The sequence below is a fragment of the Dunckerocampus dactyliophorus genome, chromosome 12 (genome assembly GCF_027744805.1).
Source record: "Dunckerocampus dactyliophorus isolate RoL2022-P2 chromosome 12, RoL_Ddac_1.1, whole genome shotgun sequence".
Lineage (NCBI taxonomy): Eukaryota > Metazoa > Chordata > Actinopteri > Syngnathiformes > Syngnathidae > Dunckerocampus > Dunckerocampus dactyliophorus.
The window spans coordinates 12,565,754-12,583,882 of NC_072830.1; the positions used below are offsets into that span (position 1 = coordinate 12,565,754).

The window sequence follows — 18,129 nt, forward strand, 5'->3', positions numbered from 1 at the left end:
CATCACCTGGTATGCTTAAACCCGGTAGGTGTTCAAGTGTATTCAGATTAGGGTTGGAAAATAAGCATACAAATGAGAATATGGTAAAAATACTGACTTGCCTAATAATTGTACACACAATGTAGTGACCACAATACTACATATGACTTGTCTTTCAATAGTTTATGACTAAAAATAGGCCATAATCAACTATGAAACATCCAATATTTATTCATGAATTTTTTGAAAAAACGCAAGGGCGCGATGTCGAAACTGCGATGTAGCGAGGGACGACTGTAATTCAATAATTCACTGCATGCCAGAAAGTTTGTTCTTAAACAGTATGCCAATGCAATCCATCACAGTCTTTGGTTCATAGTTTAACGGTGCATCAAAAGTATTATAGACAATACAGGTGCAGTCAGTGATTTTTTTTTTCTGCGTATTTGAGGATCGACAAAACAACAAGAATAGTAACACAGTAACACAGATGTCATTCAAACACACATTCAAACCCTAACCATCACACGTAAGATGTGTAGAAAGCCTCTACCATGAACACCTAGTACTGTACTTCACATAGACGTAAAAAAATGGAAAGAAGGAACTGCAGCGGTACCTCCATTTCCATACACCCTGATTCTCATAGAATTCTGTTTCTGACTATTATTAAAAATTAGTCTTATTGAATTATTGCCAACAATATGTGTCTGTTTTTGCACACGGTCTCGGCTGTTGTACAGCTACTATAAATATTGCGCCTTACAAAGTAGTGCGTTTGCCTGCATATCATTCCACGGAAGTGACCAAACAAAGAATCCCACACGTTGATGACTCAGTCTTGTGGTGTTCATCTGTGTCAATATTTCAAAACGTGCCCATTAGCATGCTCTCAGCTCCCACTCATAAGTCATTGTCCGTCGCCCGTCTATGATCTATCATTACCGGTTGACTCTGTAGTTCTTAGTAGCACTTAAAAAACATCTTTTTTTTTTTTTTTTAGGGATGTCCGATATTGGCTTTTTTGCCGATAACCGATATGCTGATATTGTCCAACTGTCAATTTCTGATTCCGATATCAGCTGATACCCGTGTGTAACATCACATACAATATCTTTATCTTGAGTGAAATTGTTCTAAAGTGACAATACTCTGAAATGACTACAGCTACTCCACCCATCTCTGAGTAGATAATTAATTACATGCTTTTTCAGAATACATTTGTGTTTCTTGTGCCTTGATTTATGTTTTTAGAAAGACTTATTTTTAGTGAAAGGGGGTATTGTTTAAAATCACATGAATTTGCTGATGTGAATGTCAATAAAGTTCTTATCTTAGCCATCTGAGAAGATCAAATACATTGTTTTTGGTGCCTAACTGTTTTCCAAGTATGTTAGTGTGTGTGTGAATGTACACGGGCATTAACTTCAATTTATTTGTGGAAAGGCGCTTTATGAAGTACATTTATTTCGATTCACTTACAGCGCATCCTTGCCACATCCAATATGGCGGAGATATTGACGTGCAGCTCAGTGATGCAGCCGACGTAAATGGTTTTGACAACAGCGCTTCCTGTTTTCCAGAGTGCTTTGCTGTGCTGTTGTTGTAAATAGCTGCTAAGTTACACGTTTTGGGCTCACATAGTTGATTGTTGATAGTTGATTAGTCTGCATTATTTGTTGGTAGTGTCTTGTCTGTCTACCTCTTACGTTGCTGTGTGATGTTTTTTTTTTTTTAGCTCTTTCTTTAAAGACACAGTGAGCGGCAAAGTATTAACGATGTAATGCAGCAATATTGCAACGTTGTGGCGAAAACCTCTATATCGGCTTACAATGTAGGGAAAAAAACAATATCGATGTTGGCCGATGTCAAATTTTTATGCCAATATAAGGCCAATAATTATTGTTGGCTGATATTATCAGACAACCTATTTATCTTTATTGATGCTGCAAAATAACCCACAGTGGAGCCAAAGAAAATTGCTGTGTGGATCTCGTCGCTGCCTCATAGCCGTCTTTGTCAATGGTCATTTTCAATGAAAGTATAAGTGACGTTAAATGTTCATTTATCCCTTTCATTTGTCATTTATATACTTTATACTTTGTTTTCTTCATGTCAAACTAGAATTTTTCTCTATGAAATGTGTTTGGCGTTATATTTTTTAGTGTCTGGAGCGGATGAATTGGATTTACATAATTTCTTATGGGAAAAATTGTCATTGAACACTTTGGAACGGATTAATAACAAACACCACGGTACCTTTGTATTTTAGTAATCCCTTTTAGTGCACGCAAACATTGTGCGTGTGAATTGTTTTTCTTTGCCGTGTTAAATGTTAATATTGTGCTGGTGTATTGTGGTGTTTATTCATGGTTATAAGGTAGCTGGAAAGGTGCCGTGATCTTGGGCTCTGAAGTGCTTTGTGAAGTATTTATGACAGTTGCCGAGCCAACACCTTCTCTAATGGCCCAGCAGAGTCCGGACACGCGCTAGTTCACACTTGTGTGCACTCAGAGATAAGGAATCTTGCTTGTTGTGTGCTTGCTGACAGAGGTGATGGTAGATTACTCTCGCCTCACGCTGGGGATCTGTCAACTGCCACCAGTTGAAAAGATTGTGGCGTAATTGTCTGTATAGGTGTTGAGATGAGAGGATCTAGGCCAGAACCGAATGGTCCCGCTTTGCTTTGGCTGAGGAGGTTACAGCTCAAGACTCTTTGGGCATCCTCATATTAGGCCTTGCAGTGTTACTTCACTTTCTCTCACTTTCTAGTCCTATTTTGAGTCGTTGTGCTTATTTCTATTGAGCAAAATTGTGTCTGTCATTAACCGACATGAATGCACAAGCGTGTCATCAATCGTGCTGGCAGACTGTGAATGCATAAGTTAAGACATCATTTAATAAACGTTAGAATGTTTTGGAAGGAGACACTTATTAAAGGAAAAGTGCTATTTTTTTGGATTTTTGCCCATCATCCAAAATCCTTATGTGAGACATGAACACACGTCTTTTTCTTTCTGTGCTTTCTAAAAATTTTAAAACATCTAAAAAAAAAAAAAAGAGGCCGCTAATTAAAACATGTAATGTAACCTATTCCACCTAGAAAGCCCACTATTAAAACACCTCCAAAAACCTCCAACAAGGTTTTAAGGTTTTATATACAGGCACATTCATGATAACATGTAATACTTACAGTATTTTGCCCTATTTTGGTCATTTTAAGCATTAGCGGAACCTCCTTCCTGGCTGCATTGATTTTGCATAGCAACCTAAAAGGAGCACTGCACCTGGCGTTAACTTTTCCAAACTCAAAAACAAAAACACAGCAGCAGTGGCGGCAGCTCCAATACGTAGCATTAACTTACGATAGTGGCCTGAGGCATTGTGAGCGAGTGTGTGGTGAAGCTAGTCGCTAGCTGGCTAGTAGCTAGCTGATGTGGTGTGGAGAGGTGTCACTACGCCAATAACATAGTTCTTGGGCATAACAATGTTAATAATAATAATAACAATGTCGCTGTAGCTTGGTTAATATGCAGGTCCATTCATCCATCCATCTTCTATGCAGCTTATCCTCATTAGGGTCACGGGTATGCTGGAGCCTATCTCAGCTGACTTTGGGCGAGAGGCGGGGTACAGCCTGGACTGTTCGCCAGCCAATCGCAGGGCACATATAGACAAACAACCATTCACTCACACATTCACATCTGTGGACAATTTAGAGTCACCAGTTAACCTAACATGCATGTTTTTGGAATGTGGGAGGAAACCGGAGTACCCGGAGAAAACCCACGCATGCACTGGGAGAACATGCAAACTCCACACAGAAATGCCCAACGAATCTTCGAACCCAGATCTTCCACATTTCCTGACTGTGTGGCCAACATGCTAACCACTTGGCCACCGTGCGGCCAATATGCAGGTCACATTATGTAAATGGAGCGTTGTTGGCGTTTTTTGGAGGTTTTTTCAGAAGGCTTTAGAGGTGGAATAGGTACGTCCCATTACGTGTATTCTTAGCTGCCTGCTTTTAGCTGTTTTTATATCTTCAGAACCCACAGAAAAGAGAAGGAAATGTTTGTTCATGTTTCACGTAAGGATTGTGGATGATGGGCAAGATTCCCCCCCACGGGATGCATGCCGGTGTGCAGGATCATATCAAACATATTTTAACACCAACACATTTTTTTATTCACAAATTAATGAAAATAGAGTGAAAATCATACTTGTGTATTTAGTTAGTCAGTGGCTGATGCAGCAGTTACAAACTCCAAGGTAGACACAGTTAGTGTCCTAATGAAACAACACTGCTGTCTAAAATACCACATTTCTCAATCCACACAGCTATCATATGGTTATGCTCTGTATTATTCAATTTGTGTGCCTAACTGCATCACAAGCTCAACTCAATGAATTATTGCGGCCACAAGATGTCGCCAGGCCACCCCACTTTAACTTAAAGGTAGCACATGTTCAATTATGCAGTCTTCCCTTGTTTATCGTGGTTAATTGGTTCCAGACCCGACCATGTTAAATACATTTCCGTAATATAGGATTCAATGTTAATAAATCCAATATTTAGCATAGAAAACCTGTTTATGACTTTCTAAACATGGTTTTTAACATTATTAGAGCCCTGTAGACATGAAATAACACCCCTATAGTGACCTCTCTATCATCTTCTAATAATCTTTGTTTACACCGCATTGCAACTCTTATGCTGAAGGGACTCGAGACGGCTGCAAGCTAGCCAGCTAGTGAGCTAACACGCTAGCGAGCTCACCAGTTAGCCTCAAATTTATTTCTTGTAAACTTAAAAAGCTAACAATGTACCACTTCCCCACGGAATGGGAGGAACAATTGTTTTCATGGGGGGTTGCCATGACAGACTTCATGACTTCATGCAGTGTTAAAGTCATGTAATGTAAGCTAATGTATCAATGTTTTGTGTCATTACTGCCGTCTAGTACTTTTATTTCAATATGTTTTGACTAATAATAGACCGTAGTCTACCACCAAACAGCCAACATTTATTAATTTGTTAATTTCTGGAAAAAACTGCAATATCGTGAGAGGGCGTTAACTGAACTGCGAGATTGCGAGGGACGACACTATATATATTTTTACATACCAGTAGCACCTGGCGCAGGACCAGCCACACTATAAAAAAAAGTGTGATTTATAGCCCAGAAAATTTTTTACTACTTGCAGATGACCATTTTTAAGTGTAGAATTATTTGACAGCAATGATAACTGAAATTCAAAATCACAGATTACCCTGGTGAACCAGCACCTCCAAGTCCGAGTCCATGGCTCTCCCCCCGGAAAACGGTGGAGTGCCATCTCCGGGTCAGGGCTGGGATCCTGCCCCAAGTGGAGGAGTTTAAGGCCCCGTTGACACGGGAACATGCCTGGGATTTGCTGGATCAGGCAATAGTTGCATCCAGATGGGAACGGACGCTGGGTGAAAAAGATGTAATACACAAGGCACACCTATATGTGGCGCTGCAAACAGACTAGCGAAAATGCAGCCCGTATGTAGCCGATGTATAACTTTTTTTTTTTTGCTGCGCTGCGATTCAGTCGATCCCTTTCTGTGTCTCTGTGCTGCTCTCTGCATGAGTACCTGGCCCTCCTCCTCACACGCACAGCAGCGTTCTCACTGCTGCCGCTCTGTCTAATGAGGAAGAGACTAAAACACGAAAAGAAACTGCATTTTTTTTACACCATGGTAAACTGTGACTTTGTAAAACGATATAACGCTACACTTTAGTGCCACTCTGTCAGGGACGTCAAGGAGAACATTCTAGTTTTCACGCAAGTCTTAGAGAGCGTATTACAGCGCTATTACGCTGTATAAGTTGCATCTCTGTGAGATGAAAAAAATAGATGTAACTGTTAATTCACATGCCCACCATCATTTAAGACTATTATACGGCGTTTTATATCTGCAATTAGCTGGCGACCAGTCCAAGGTGTACCCCGCCTGTCGCCCGAAATCAGCTGAGATAGGCTCCAGCATACCCCCGCGACCCTAATGAGGAGAAGCGGCATAGAAAATGGATGGATGGATGCATGGATATGCAGATATACACCGCGTCCCACTTCACTTATTACTTCCATGCAGGATTTCCAGGGGCTCATACATTCACAAGTTAATGCAAATCCTTTTGAAAATGTTCCAAGTCATGTATATTACATGGTTTGAAAGCAGCTACCTTGTAATAGCAGTGTAGTTTACTCCTTTGTATTAAGTCTGGTCATGTGATGCATGTTTAGATTATTTCTTATTTTCTTTTTAGCCAACTTTTTCTTCACTTTTTAATGTTTGCTTCAGCATTTGTTTTTCAGCTGTTTGCAAATACTCAGTGGTTGCCGATAGAACTTTTCAGTAGCTAGTAATTATGACTAATTGATATTGGTAAGATGTTTTTGGGAATAGCCATCCATCCATTTTCCGTGTGCTAAGCCTTTTATAAACACATCAGTATTACTTGAAAAACACCTCACATTAGCCTATGTATTATCACTTTCAGCCCAATGCAGCCACTTGTTTTTATTTTAAAATGCTCAACTATAGTATCAAATTCTAGGCTAATGGCCAAAATGCGCTAAATGTATATATATTTTTTTGCTAGGCAGAGGGGAAGAGTAAGGTATGGAGGCGTTACTTTAGATGCAACATGTGCAGTTTGCAAGTTAGCCAGAACTTCACCAGCAAAGCAAAGAACACTACAAATTTGTGGCAACACCTAAAAGTAAATCACAATGAGGCATGTCATTATGTTGACAGTCTTACTAAATAAAGTTCCTTATTAGTCTTCTGCTTCTTTGCATTGAATCGTATTTTGGTATATAAGAATTTATGTTGATGTACAGTGTAGATTTTGTTTAGACCAATGTGCTTATTTCATATTCTGGCCGATATATCGGCCCAGGTTTTCTGCGACATGTAATTGACCGTGGCGGTGTGCCACGCCTTAAAAAGAGCCGCCACACCTTAAAAATTATAATTTTTTTAAACTTGAAAAAAGTAATATATTGTATGAATGGATATATATGCTATATAGATACATACTGTATATACAGTAGCTTATTTATTCATACATACAAAACGATTTAAAGGAAAACTGCACTTTTTTTGGAATTTTGTCCATCATAAGGATTGTCCTTATGTGAAACATGAACCCATATTTCTTTCTCTTTTCAGTGCGTTCTAACGAAAGAAAGTGAGTTAGTATGAGCTAGCTAACAATGCACGTCATCGGAGGTACTGTACCTATTTTGACTATGTAGCCCTCTAAAAAAAACCCTCAATTGTTTTATATCCATGCTGTGATCATGCATTAACAAGTGCATTGATGATAACATGTAATACTTATAGCATCTTGCCGTATTTTGATGATTTAAAACATTACCGAAACTTCTGTCCTGGGCGCATTGATTTCACATAGCCCACATAGCTAACGCTACTTCCGTCAACGTACAATGTCCGCTCTCATTGGGATAGCTGTGTCTTCCAGCATGAGACTTGTGCGCCAGTCCTCAAAAAAAAAGCGAGCATCTTGTTGAGTTTTCATCGCGAAATTGAGAGCCAGTAGTATCCACTCTTCTGTCTGTCCCGTTGCAACAGGTGGCTCCTATGCTACAGCAGCTGATGTTGAGTAGTATACCAAAGGATATTTGCTTCACCTCTCAGTGTGCTCTATTCAAACATGACGCCTGTATTTCATGACAAATGAGCACACTGAGAGGAGATGTGCTTTGTAAATAAAGTGCAATTTAAATGTTGGCAGTGCTCTTAGCAACTTTGCCGGTAAATGAACAGTGTTGCAATGTTCTCGGTTCATGCTCTGCTCGTTGTTTAAAAATTTTTATAATAAGTTGATAAATAAGTCGTAAAAAATTGCTATTTGTTATAAAAAGAAAAAAAATGCAGATGCTGCAGAGGCACGACACAGGGGTGGGAGTCCGTCTTCCCATGCAGCCCACCACCACAGCTTCAAAAAAATCCTAGGGGAAACCCTGTTGGCCGATATATCGGATATGGGCTTTTTTTCAGCCCCCAATATCGGCATCGGCCCCAAAAATCCCATAATGGTTGGGCTCTAAAACAGACCACGTATGCATGAAGAATGCGTAAGTCTGTCGTCTTCCACTTTCCAAGGCTCATCTAGACTTACGACCAAGTTTAATTACTTCTACGAGTCATTTTGGAGAAAAAGACAACTAAATCAGGAGAATGTCGACTGGGGTGAGTCATGTCCATCGAAATATTCAGATATTATGTTGGCCTGTCGTCAAAGTTCACTTCTGGTCACGTGATGGCGATGGGGTGGCGACGGACCTGTGACATTATCATTTCTTTAAAACAACGGTTCGGATGTCTTTCCGAAAACGACAAGCTGGCCTTTTCAGATTTTACCACTCTGGAAGCTGTTCTGAAAAAATACCAGTTCAGGGCAACCAGAATGCCGTTTCCGTGCGGATGAAAAGCTGAAACGATAAAATGCTTTTCCATTTTGACCTGAAAACGTTTCCATGTGAATAGCCCCTACATTGGGGTCTTGTTCACGAATGAGGGAAGGAAGGAAGGTGAGATGGACAGGCGGATTGGTGCGGCATTTGCAGTGATGCGGACTCTGCATTGGTCCATTGTGGCGAAGAGGAAGCTGAGCCGAAAAGCAAAGCTCTTAATTTACCGGTTGATTTACGTTCCTACCCTCACCTACGGGCCTTGGGGAAGACCCAGGACACGTTGGAGTGACTTTGTCTCTCACCTGGCCTGGGAAAGCCTCGGGATCCACCTGGAGGAGCTGGACGAAGTGGCCGGGGAGAGGGAAGTCTGGGCTTCCCTGCTTAGGCTGCTGCCTCCGTGACCCAACCTCGGATAAGCTGAAGAAGATAGATAGATGGATGGAGATTACTCTGGCTTTAATATTTTGTTTAGGAGTGTCTTTTTTTACTTTGTGCAGGTTATGTACTGCCTGATGAATTATATGCAGTGTATAGCGTAGTTTATGGATAATATCGCAACTACAACGTAGGAAAACAACGAATAGCCTAACTGAGTTTGTCTCTGTGTTATATTGTGCGCTAAACCCCCCCCAGAAAAGCACACCTGTTGCTGAAACATCCTGTGTCAGTTTGTTCACTTGTGAATATGACCCAGATCTTTGTTCACAGCTTATAGCATTATATCCAGAGATTAAAACAGAATGACACGGATGCGGCAAAAACACCAGCGCAACAAGAGAAATGAATATCATGAATAACTGCAGCTAAACAGCACTGAAAAGCACTTTGGCATATTGCATCCACCAGGCGATGATGTATTGCTGGGGTTGGCGTTGGTGACAGTGCTTGACACAAAGATGAGCAGCCCTGGTAATGCACAATAACCTCGGGCATTAACATCATGCATTTTAATCCTGAAAATTCCATTATTCTTTGTCACATGTCCATTTGACTCTGTCGGAATCATACCATATCCTCTTATTCCTTCTGTGTGCTCATATAACCTGCTTGGACAGTGTTAATCCACCACCGCTGGACTTCAAGCACTTTATCAGGAAAAAAAACAACAAAACGGCTCTTAATCTGTCAATCTGCAAAGTCTAATTGCGCAAAAGAGCGATCATCCCATCAGATAGGTTTAAAGACTTAAACAAACAGATTAAAGCAGTGATAAAGTGATAATGCCGCTTTTGCTGTAATTTAATGCATAAAAGAATGAGAAAAGTGGGGCGTTGTGCACTTATGACAATGTGCTATTATGTCACCTGACACCACAAAGATCAGTGCAGACCTTTGACCTCATATACCAGCGTCACACACCAGTGGATGTTCAAACCCACAGCACCCATCGGAATTCTTTGTATTTGGGTGCATTTCTTCTCGTAAACAAACATGATCTTTGAAGTTTTCACCAACTAGGCCACCCGTTTGGGTCCTGTTAGTCCTTGGGAGTAAGAACGTTACAAATAACAGCGTTACTGACGCCATTACTCTTTTTCAGTAACGGGTCATCTAATTAATTACAATTTCAAAAGTTACAATGGTGTTTCCATCACCGTGAAACGTTATTATGTAGTGATCTATTATGTGGAGATGTGATGTATGCGAACAAGCTGAATCTTTTGAACGGCTTTTTTTAAGTGAGCGATGAAAACCGATTCATAAGATAAAAGAAGGAGCTGTTCTTATATGCAACTTGGAATCAGCTCTCATCGATCACTTAAAAGAGCCGTTCAAAGGACTTAGAATCCCTAATTCCGTTACTAATTGAATTACTTTTTTGGGAGGGTAGCTAGTAACTACAATTAGTTCAATTTTAAAGCAATGGTTATCTTTAATAACATGCAAGGATCACGCCGGCCAGTGAGAGGAAGAAGCAGGAGTAACCACAGAGAACCTATGCAGTTTGTACTCGACAACGTAATTACTAAGGACATTTATGGTCAAAATAACTTCATGTATTTATCATTTGATCTTGTATGCACTGTAATCTGCACTCACTGTACATGTATTTAGTGTTGATTCTGTTGATACCTTCCAGGTGGCAGGAGAGGCCCAGGAACTGTTCTCTGTGCGTCACGGCCCGGTGAGAACTGCTCGCATTTTGCCAGCCCCGCATATCAGTAAGTATTTTTTAGGAACATAACCTTGTTATGTTTGATGAGTACCCACCACCTTTGAGAATGAACCCTTTTTTAAACGACTGGTATTTTGTTACATTAGAGCAGGGGTGTCCAAAGTGCGGCCCGGGGGCCATTTACGGCCTGCGGCACATTCTAAAAATATAAATTAACAAGAGAACTTTGATCTACAGTAATTTTACAAGAATAAAATCAAAATATTAAGAGAAAAAATAATGTAATTTTAGTGGTATAAAGTTGGAATATTACAGTAAAAGATGTTATTTTTTGAAGTCATAATATGAGAAACAAAGAAAACAACAAGTAAAGATGGAATTTTTCAAAAATTTGGTTGTGGAAAAAGTGCAGAGAATAAAATAAAAATATCATGGGAATGAAGTCATAACTACGAGAAGAAAGTTGAAATATTAGGAAAATTAAAAAAAAAAAAACAATAGCAGAAATGGAAAAACAGCTGTCATTTTACGTGATCAAGTCAAAATAGAGGAAACAAAGTTATAATATTACAAGGAGAGGAAAAATAATGTCATTTTTAGTAGCATAGACTGGAAATATTAAATAAATATGAGAAACAAAAACAAAAAGTTTGAGTTTTTTGAAAATTAGGTTGGGGAAAAAGTTGTAATATTATGGGAATAGAGTAAAAATATTACAGGAAAAACATTTACAAAGATTATTTAAGAAGAAAGTTTATTGTTATTATATTTGGGGGAAAATGGAGAAAAAATAGCTCAGATTGAAGATGATACTAATAATACACTTTTTCACGTTTTTCTTGAAATATATACAACTTCTTAGCATATATGCCTTACAAAATATCCATCCATCCATCCATTTTCTATGCCGCTTCTCCTCATTAGGGTCGCGGGGGCATGCTCCTATCCCAGCTGACTTCGGGCGACAGGCGGGGTACACCCTGGACTGGTCGCCAGCCAATCGCAGGGCACATATAGACAAACAACCATACACACTCACATTCATACCTATGGACAATTTAGAGTCACCAATTAACCTAACATGCATGTTTTTGGAATGTGGGAGGAAACTGGAGTACCCGGAGAAAACCCACACGTGCACGTGAACATGCAAACTCCACACAGAAATACCCAAGGGAGAATCGAACCCAGATCTTCCCCATCTCCAGACTGTGACTGTGTGGCCAACATGCTAACCACTAGACCACCGTGGGGCCCCTTACAAAATGTGAATGCGGCAAAGTTGCATCCTTTCATTTTTAACCATCTGACCCTCTCTGGAACACCCCTGCTGTATAGCATGGGTATGCTGCAATGGCGGGTGGTGAATTTGCTTCCTGGGGCCACATTTTTTCTCAACAGACACTGTGAGGGCCAGTATTGTTCAAAAAATAACAATGATAATGATATGTTGCCGTACATTGCCTTTGACCCTGACTTGGACACTGGTCTCACAACACCAGTCCCCTTTGCCAAACGCTGACACTGTAACCTAGTGCGCCATCCAGCCATGTGATCATAGAGTCATCACAAGTTACAGTGTGCTTTCCACTTTCTTATGCAATAAATTGAGAAGGTGTATTAAATTACAGTATAATAGGCATGAATAAATGAACAGACATGATAAATGTGTGTTAAGCCATGTCTCACCTTCTTCTCATCTTCAGCTCCTCTGAAAGTAGACAGTTTCTCTGACAAGAGACCCTTGCTTGGAGTTTGCAAGAGCACAGGATCCTCAGGGTGAGTTGTTGGACCCAAAGTACAGTCATCCCTTGCCATATCACGGTTCGATTATTGCTTCCTCACTATGTCATGTTTTTTCAGAAACTAATTCATGAATAAATGATGGCTGTGTGGTGGTAGAGATGGTCTGGTATTCGTCAAAACATATTGAAATACAAGTGATATGTAGTATTCTGGTCACTAGGCGACAGTAATGACACAAACCATTGAGACATTAACTAACTAACAACTTAAAATTGGTCTTATTCGCCGATGATACCACTGCTTTCTGTTCTGGTGAAAGCACACAAGAACTCATTAAAAAGGTCAAGGATGAAATGGTCATATTAAAGTCATGGTTTGACAAGAATAGATTATCTCTGAATTTAAGTAAAACTAAAATAATGCTATTTGGTAATAGTAGAAAGGACACGTACGACCAAATACAAATTAATGGAACGGATATTGAAAAAGTGGAAGAATATAAATTCCTTGGGGTTATAATAGATGAAAAAATGAGTTGGAAATCTCATATTAAATATATACAGCAAAAGGTGGCGAGAAATATCTCTATATTGAATAAAGCAAAATATCTTCTTGATCAAAAATCACTCCACACTCTGTACTGTTCCTTAGTATTACCATATCTAACGTATTGTGTGGAGATATGGGGAAATAACTACAAAAGTAATCTTCACTCACTCACTGTACTGCAAAAAAGATCTGTGAGGATAATTCATAATGCCAAGTATAGAGAACATACAAACCCTTTATTTTTAAAATCACAGATATTAAAATTCGCAGATTTAGTACACTTTCAAACCGCTAGAATAATGTATAAAGTTAATAATAACTCGTTACCCAAAAATCTAATCAAGTATTTCTCAATCAGAGAGGAGAAATATGATCTTAGAGGAAAATTAAACCTAAAACATTTATATGCGAGAACAACGCTGAAAACCCATAGCATTTCCGTGTGTGGAATTAAATTATGGAACGGATTGAGTAAAGAACTCAAACAATGTACAGAGATGAGCAAATTCAAAAAACAATACAAGCAGTTGATGTTTGCCAAATACAAGGCAGAAGAGTCCTGATTGTTCTGTCAGGTTTGTTATTTTATTTTATTTATTTATTTTTTTATTTTCTATTTTATTTTATTTTATTTTATTTTTTATTTATTTAATTAAATTTTATTTGTTATTTATTTATTTCTATTTATTTATTTATTTATTTTTTTTTAAATAATTTTCTTTGTTGTGTTTAAAAAAAAAAAAAAAAGCTTTGTTCTTATTTATTTATTTATTTATTTAGTATTGTCATCATATTATCATTATTATGAATGTTCTCTCTTTTTTTGGGGGGACGGTTATCTCACCGTTATCTATTATGTGTTATCCTGACTATCACTGAAAACATGACATGGAATCCAGGAAGTGAACTACATGTACTGTACTAGATGTAGAATGGATGGGGGGTAGGATTAAATAAGCTTTGCTTCTTCCTACTCCTTTTGGACATGTGGAACTGTCAAAAAATGATTCACGAGATGTATTCCATTGTAACCTTCATGTTCAAATAAACTAAACCAAACCAAACCAAACCAAACATTACCTTACATTACATTACCTGAACACTGCATGAAATCAGCCATGGCATGTCCTACATGATAGAGTGAAAAAGGTCTCCTCCCATCCTGTGTGGAAGTGGTATGTTTTTGGCTTTTTAAGTTTAGAAGAAATAAATTTGAGGCTAACTTGTTAGTTCACTAGCTTGCTAGCCAGCGGCCGTCTGGAGTCCCTGCAGCATAAGAGTTGCAATGTGGTGTAAACAAAGAATAATAGGAGTGCATTTTCTTAAATAAATACTGGTGGAATTAATCAATGGACGAATGTGAATTTAAAAATCATTAAATCAAGCATGTTTATTTTCCATCAGGTTACTACACACAGGTTGGTACATTTCTAAGATGAGGCTGTGTTTACAAGACAACATTGTTTTCTGTTTTCAGTCACCATATTAAAACCACATGTATGTGGTTATGACAACAATCTTTGTGCGCATGAGACCATAGGAAACACCAGAAACGATGCACAGTACATCTCCGCTCTTTGTGGCAGTTTTATTTTGCACCTACCAGCTAATGGCGAAAATCCGCGAGTAGTTGATACAACCAGGGATGCTCTGATCGATCGGCCACCGATCAAAATTGGCCAATTTTTGAGAAAAAGCATGTGATCGGCATATGGCGATAAATGCCTTTCAACGCCGATCACAAAAGCCGATAGCTGTAGCGAGCGTCTCCCACCCACTTTCCATCTATGCAGAAGTGCCAAACCCAAAACAATAAGGTCTGCCTGTCGTTTGTGAGTGATATACATTTTGCACCCTGCAAAACAGGCCACGAAAAATATCTCGCCGGGGTAGCACGTTTAAAAGCTTGAATTTAATACGGCATTTGAAGAACAAACACTTGACGAAGTATGGTGAGTTTTCGAGGCTCACGTTGTGATCGTCAGTCAAATGGCAGCTAACGTAGCCAACATTATATGCGTGACAGTCAGAAGTCCATCCATCCATTCATTTTCTGTGCCGCTTATCCTCATTAGGTTTGCGGGGGTATGCTGGAGCTTATCCCAGCTGACTTTGGGCGAGAGGCAGGATACACACTGGACTGGTCGGCAGCCAATCAAGGGCACATATAGACAAACAAGCATTCACACTCACATTCATACCTATGGACAATTTAGAGTCACCAATTAAAAAACCCACGCACGCACGGGCAGAACATGCAAATGGACGAGATGACCATCCTTTGTCAGCGGTGGAACACTTGGCCTTCCTGGTGAAAATACATAAACGGACAAAGACAAGTGGACAAGTGTGACACCATTGTTCAGTAGAGATGAGGAACGGGACTGCTAGCTGGAACTAGTAAAGCTACACTTCAACTAATGAGGAACTTTACTTTACTACAAATACAATCATCATATATTTATCTTTACATTAGAATGTTTTATTTGAAAATGGTGTACCCCGTCTGTCGCCCGAAGTCACCTGGGATAGGCACCAGCATACCCCCACGACCCTAATGAGAAGAAGCGGCATAGAAAATGGATGGATGGATTTATTGGCGGTTCAGTTTGGATTATTTACATTTTTTAAATTTAATTGATACTTTAAAAAAAATTTAAAAAGCTGTTTAAAAAAAGCTAAGAAGTTTTGTTACTGAGTTACTTTGCTAAAAAAAACATCATTCATTATTATATACATTATTCTTTTTTTTTATTCAATGCATTTTTTCTTGGAGAATTACATTTTTTTGAAGATTACCTTCCAGCAGTTTTGAATGCTTCATTTAAAAACACATTAAAGCTGTTAGCACAAAATCTAAGGGGATATGATGTTTTCCCTTTGGTTCCCTTACTGAAGTCAAGCAAATGAATGAACCCTACCAGAACCTTAAAATCGAGCTATGCACCAGATTGTGATTATGGCATACGGTTACACCCTTTGTTCCCCTAGTTTTTATTGCATTATTGTTATTTTTCTTTGAGCTCTGAGACAAAATAAAGCCAACTTTGTGTGTGTTGGGAATGAAATATTTTTCCCCTTCTCTCAACAAGCTTTCAACATGCTTTGTCTAACGCATATGAAAAATATTCCATTCCTAACATGTGCAACAAGGGCCATTTTTGATTTTCAGGAAAATGTGGAAATTCTTTGGTTGTCTGCCTGAAATATTTCAAAAGAAAGTGGCTGTTAATAGTGAGCATCAAACCCCACCTAACATGACCCAAATGTTGTGCTTGATTGCGTTGTGCAATACCAGGTCATATGGAAATGAAATCCAACACAGTTTTACAGTCTGGGTTACTGGCAGGAGTTTGGAGGTGTCTGCTGAAAATACAGGCATGGATGTTGTTTTTGTTTTTTCTTCTCGGTCGTTCACTCCTCCCAACACTCTACATTTCTTGTACCATGCACAAATCCTGTCGTTCCCCTGAGTCTATGTATCTGATCTTTCAATAAACTATCATACATATTGTGCCATTTCTTAAGGAATAGCCATTTGTCGAAGTTTATTTAATATAAACTGTATTATATGCTGTATATTATTGTATAAGGAAGGGGCGTTGCAAGGGAGGGAGATAGAATTATGAGAAAACTACAGTTTAATTGTCACTTTCCATTTCATAGGAGCAAATCCTTTCACATGTTGAAAGATACCATCTTGATACCATCCCTCATAACGATCACGGTGTTTGGGCAGCTTTGTACCAGGCATGCGACCTCTGTTGCAACATTTTACCGTGACTAACTTCACTTCACTTTTCACTTTTACTTTCACACACTTGTTCTCTATTTGTTTTTGCACAGTATTAACCATACACGGGAGTGCGTTTGTAACCACGGAGCGTTGTAAAACGAGGACCACCTGTATATTGTCGAAGTGGCGAAAGGCATTTTCCATATTCAGCTTGATTTGGGAGAGCTGCGACAAATTGAACCACAAATTTCTCTCCGCAGAAATAAAATAAGGACGTTTGTGCTTTGACTTCCTTCTGGTTATTTTCAGTTGCCTTCGGCTTTTGTTTTTCCTATGTCCTCACTGACACAGACGAGCTGTGTTTTGATGGTTTGGCAATTCACCCTAATGTTGAAAACACTGACTGTGTTGAAAAGAAGAAAACCCTGACCTCTGGCTGAATGGCACTCGCTGGCGCTTTCCTCATAGAAGCGCTTGGTAAATAACACCCTGGTCAGAGACGAGAAGTAAAACTGCGTCCGGGTGTGATGCTGTTCTTTCCATTGAGCCTGATCATAAACTTACGAAGGTCCTCACACGGTTTTTAGTCTATAATCATTTTGAAATCACAGCTTTTGTTAACCACGAAAAAGGATGCAGTCTTGACACTTAAATGGAAAACAGATTGGAGCCTTGGCCAGTAGAGCGGTGCTGGTAGAGAAGTTGGTGCAGTTAGCTCAAGGGTTAGATTACAAGATTTGCAAATTAAAGGAAAACCAGACCAGAAAAAGGGGAGTGGGGGAAGGGCGAGTTGTGTGTGCGTGTCATGAAGCTTTTGGATTTTAATCCAGTCAACATACCATAATTGTGTCATTTATTTCAATAGGAAGTATTGTCTTGCGTCTGTCACATTTCTGGAAATATATTTGTCGATACTCTCTATACATTTATACATTAATGTTAGGGATGCAGCGATGGAGAAAAATCATGGTACTTTAGTGCCACAGTTTGATATTTTTTCAATGCAAAAATACATTTTCATGTTTTTTTTAATTGTGTGTTTTATTGAAATTAATAACATTTGTTTCAACTTAAAAGTAGAGTTTGAAATGTATGCGGTGCACCGTGCAGCTATACGTCATTTTCCGCTGTGCATACTTAGAAGTTTGAACCATATCAAACAAAAACAGAACCTTGTAAAATGAATAATACATTGTAAGTAAATTGCCATTCAATTCAATGTGGCAATACATATAATGACACGTGATTCATCAATAATTGTGTTCATAAATTCAATAGTATTTCAATCAGATTACGTAGTGTTGATTATTCCACACTTCTTGTTCACATCCAGTTTGCTATGAAACATTACAACTATAAAAGAAAGCAAAACAGTTATGCAAATGACAATACAGCCGAAATCAAGGCAACACATAAAAAACTCAAACCATATGAAGATTTTTTATTCATCATAAAACAGTAGCAACAATAACAAGTAAGTGTAGAAAAACACATTTTTCCGTAATGGAGTTCAGGGTGTGCATGGCTT

At 38.9% G+C, this 18,129-nt stretch overlaps 1 protein-coding gene across 5 annotated transcripts in view; it reads left to right on the plus strand.

Annotated features, from left to right (window-relative positions):
- Positions 1–18,129, plus strand: part of bcas3 (BCAS3 microtubule associated cell migration factor) — a 302,194-nt gene that overhangs the window by 22,443 nt on the left and 261,622 nt on the right. For all 5 annotated transcript variants that reach the window (XR_008573121.1, XM_054793877.1, XM_054793879.1 and 2 more), the window contains exons 6-7: positions 10,535–10,616; positions 12,277–12,349. Coding sequence is in view for 4 of the 5 variants with exons in the window: in XM_054793877.1 (XP_054649852.1) it covers positions 10,535–10,616; positions 12,277–12,349 (155 nt within the window). In the remaining variant the exon portion in view is untranslated. The remainder of the gene's footprint in view (positions 1–10,534; positions 10,617–12,276; positions 12,350–18,129) is intronic.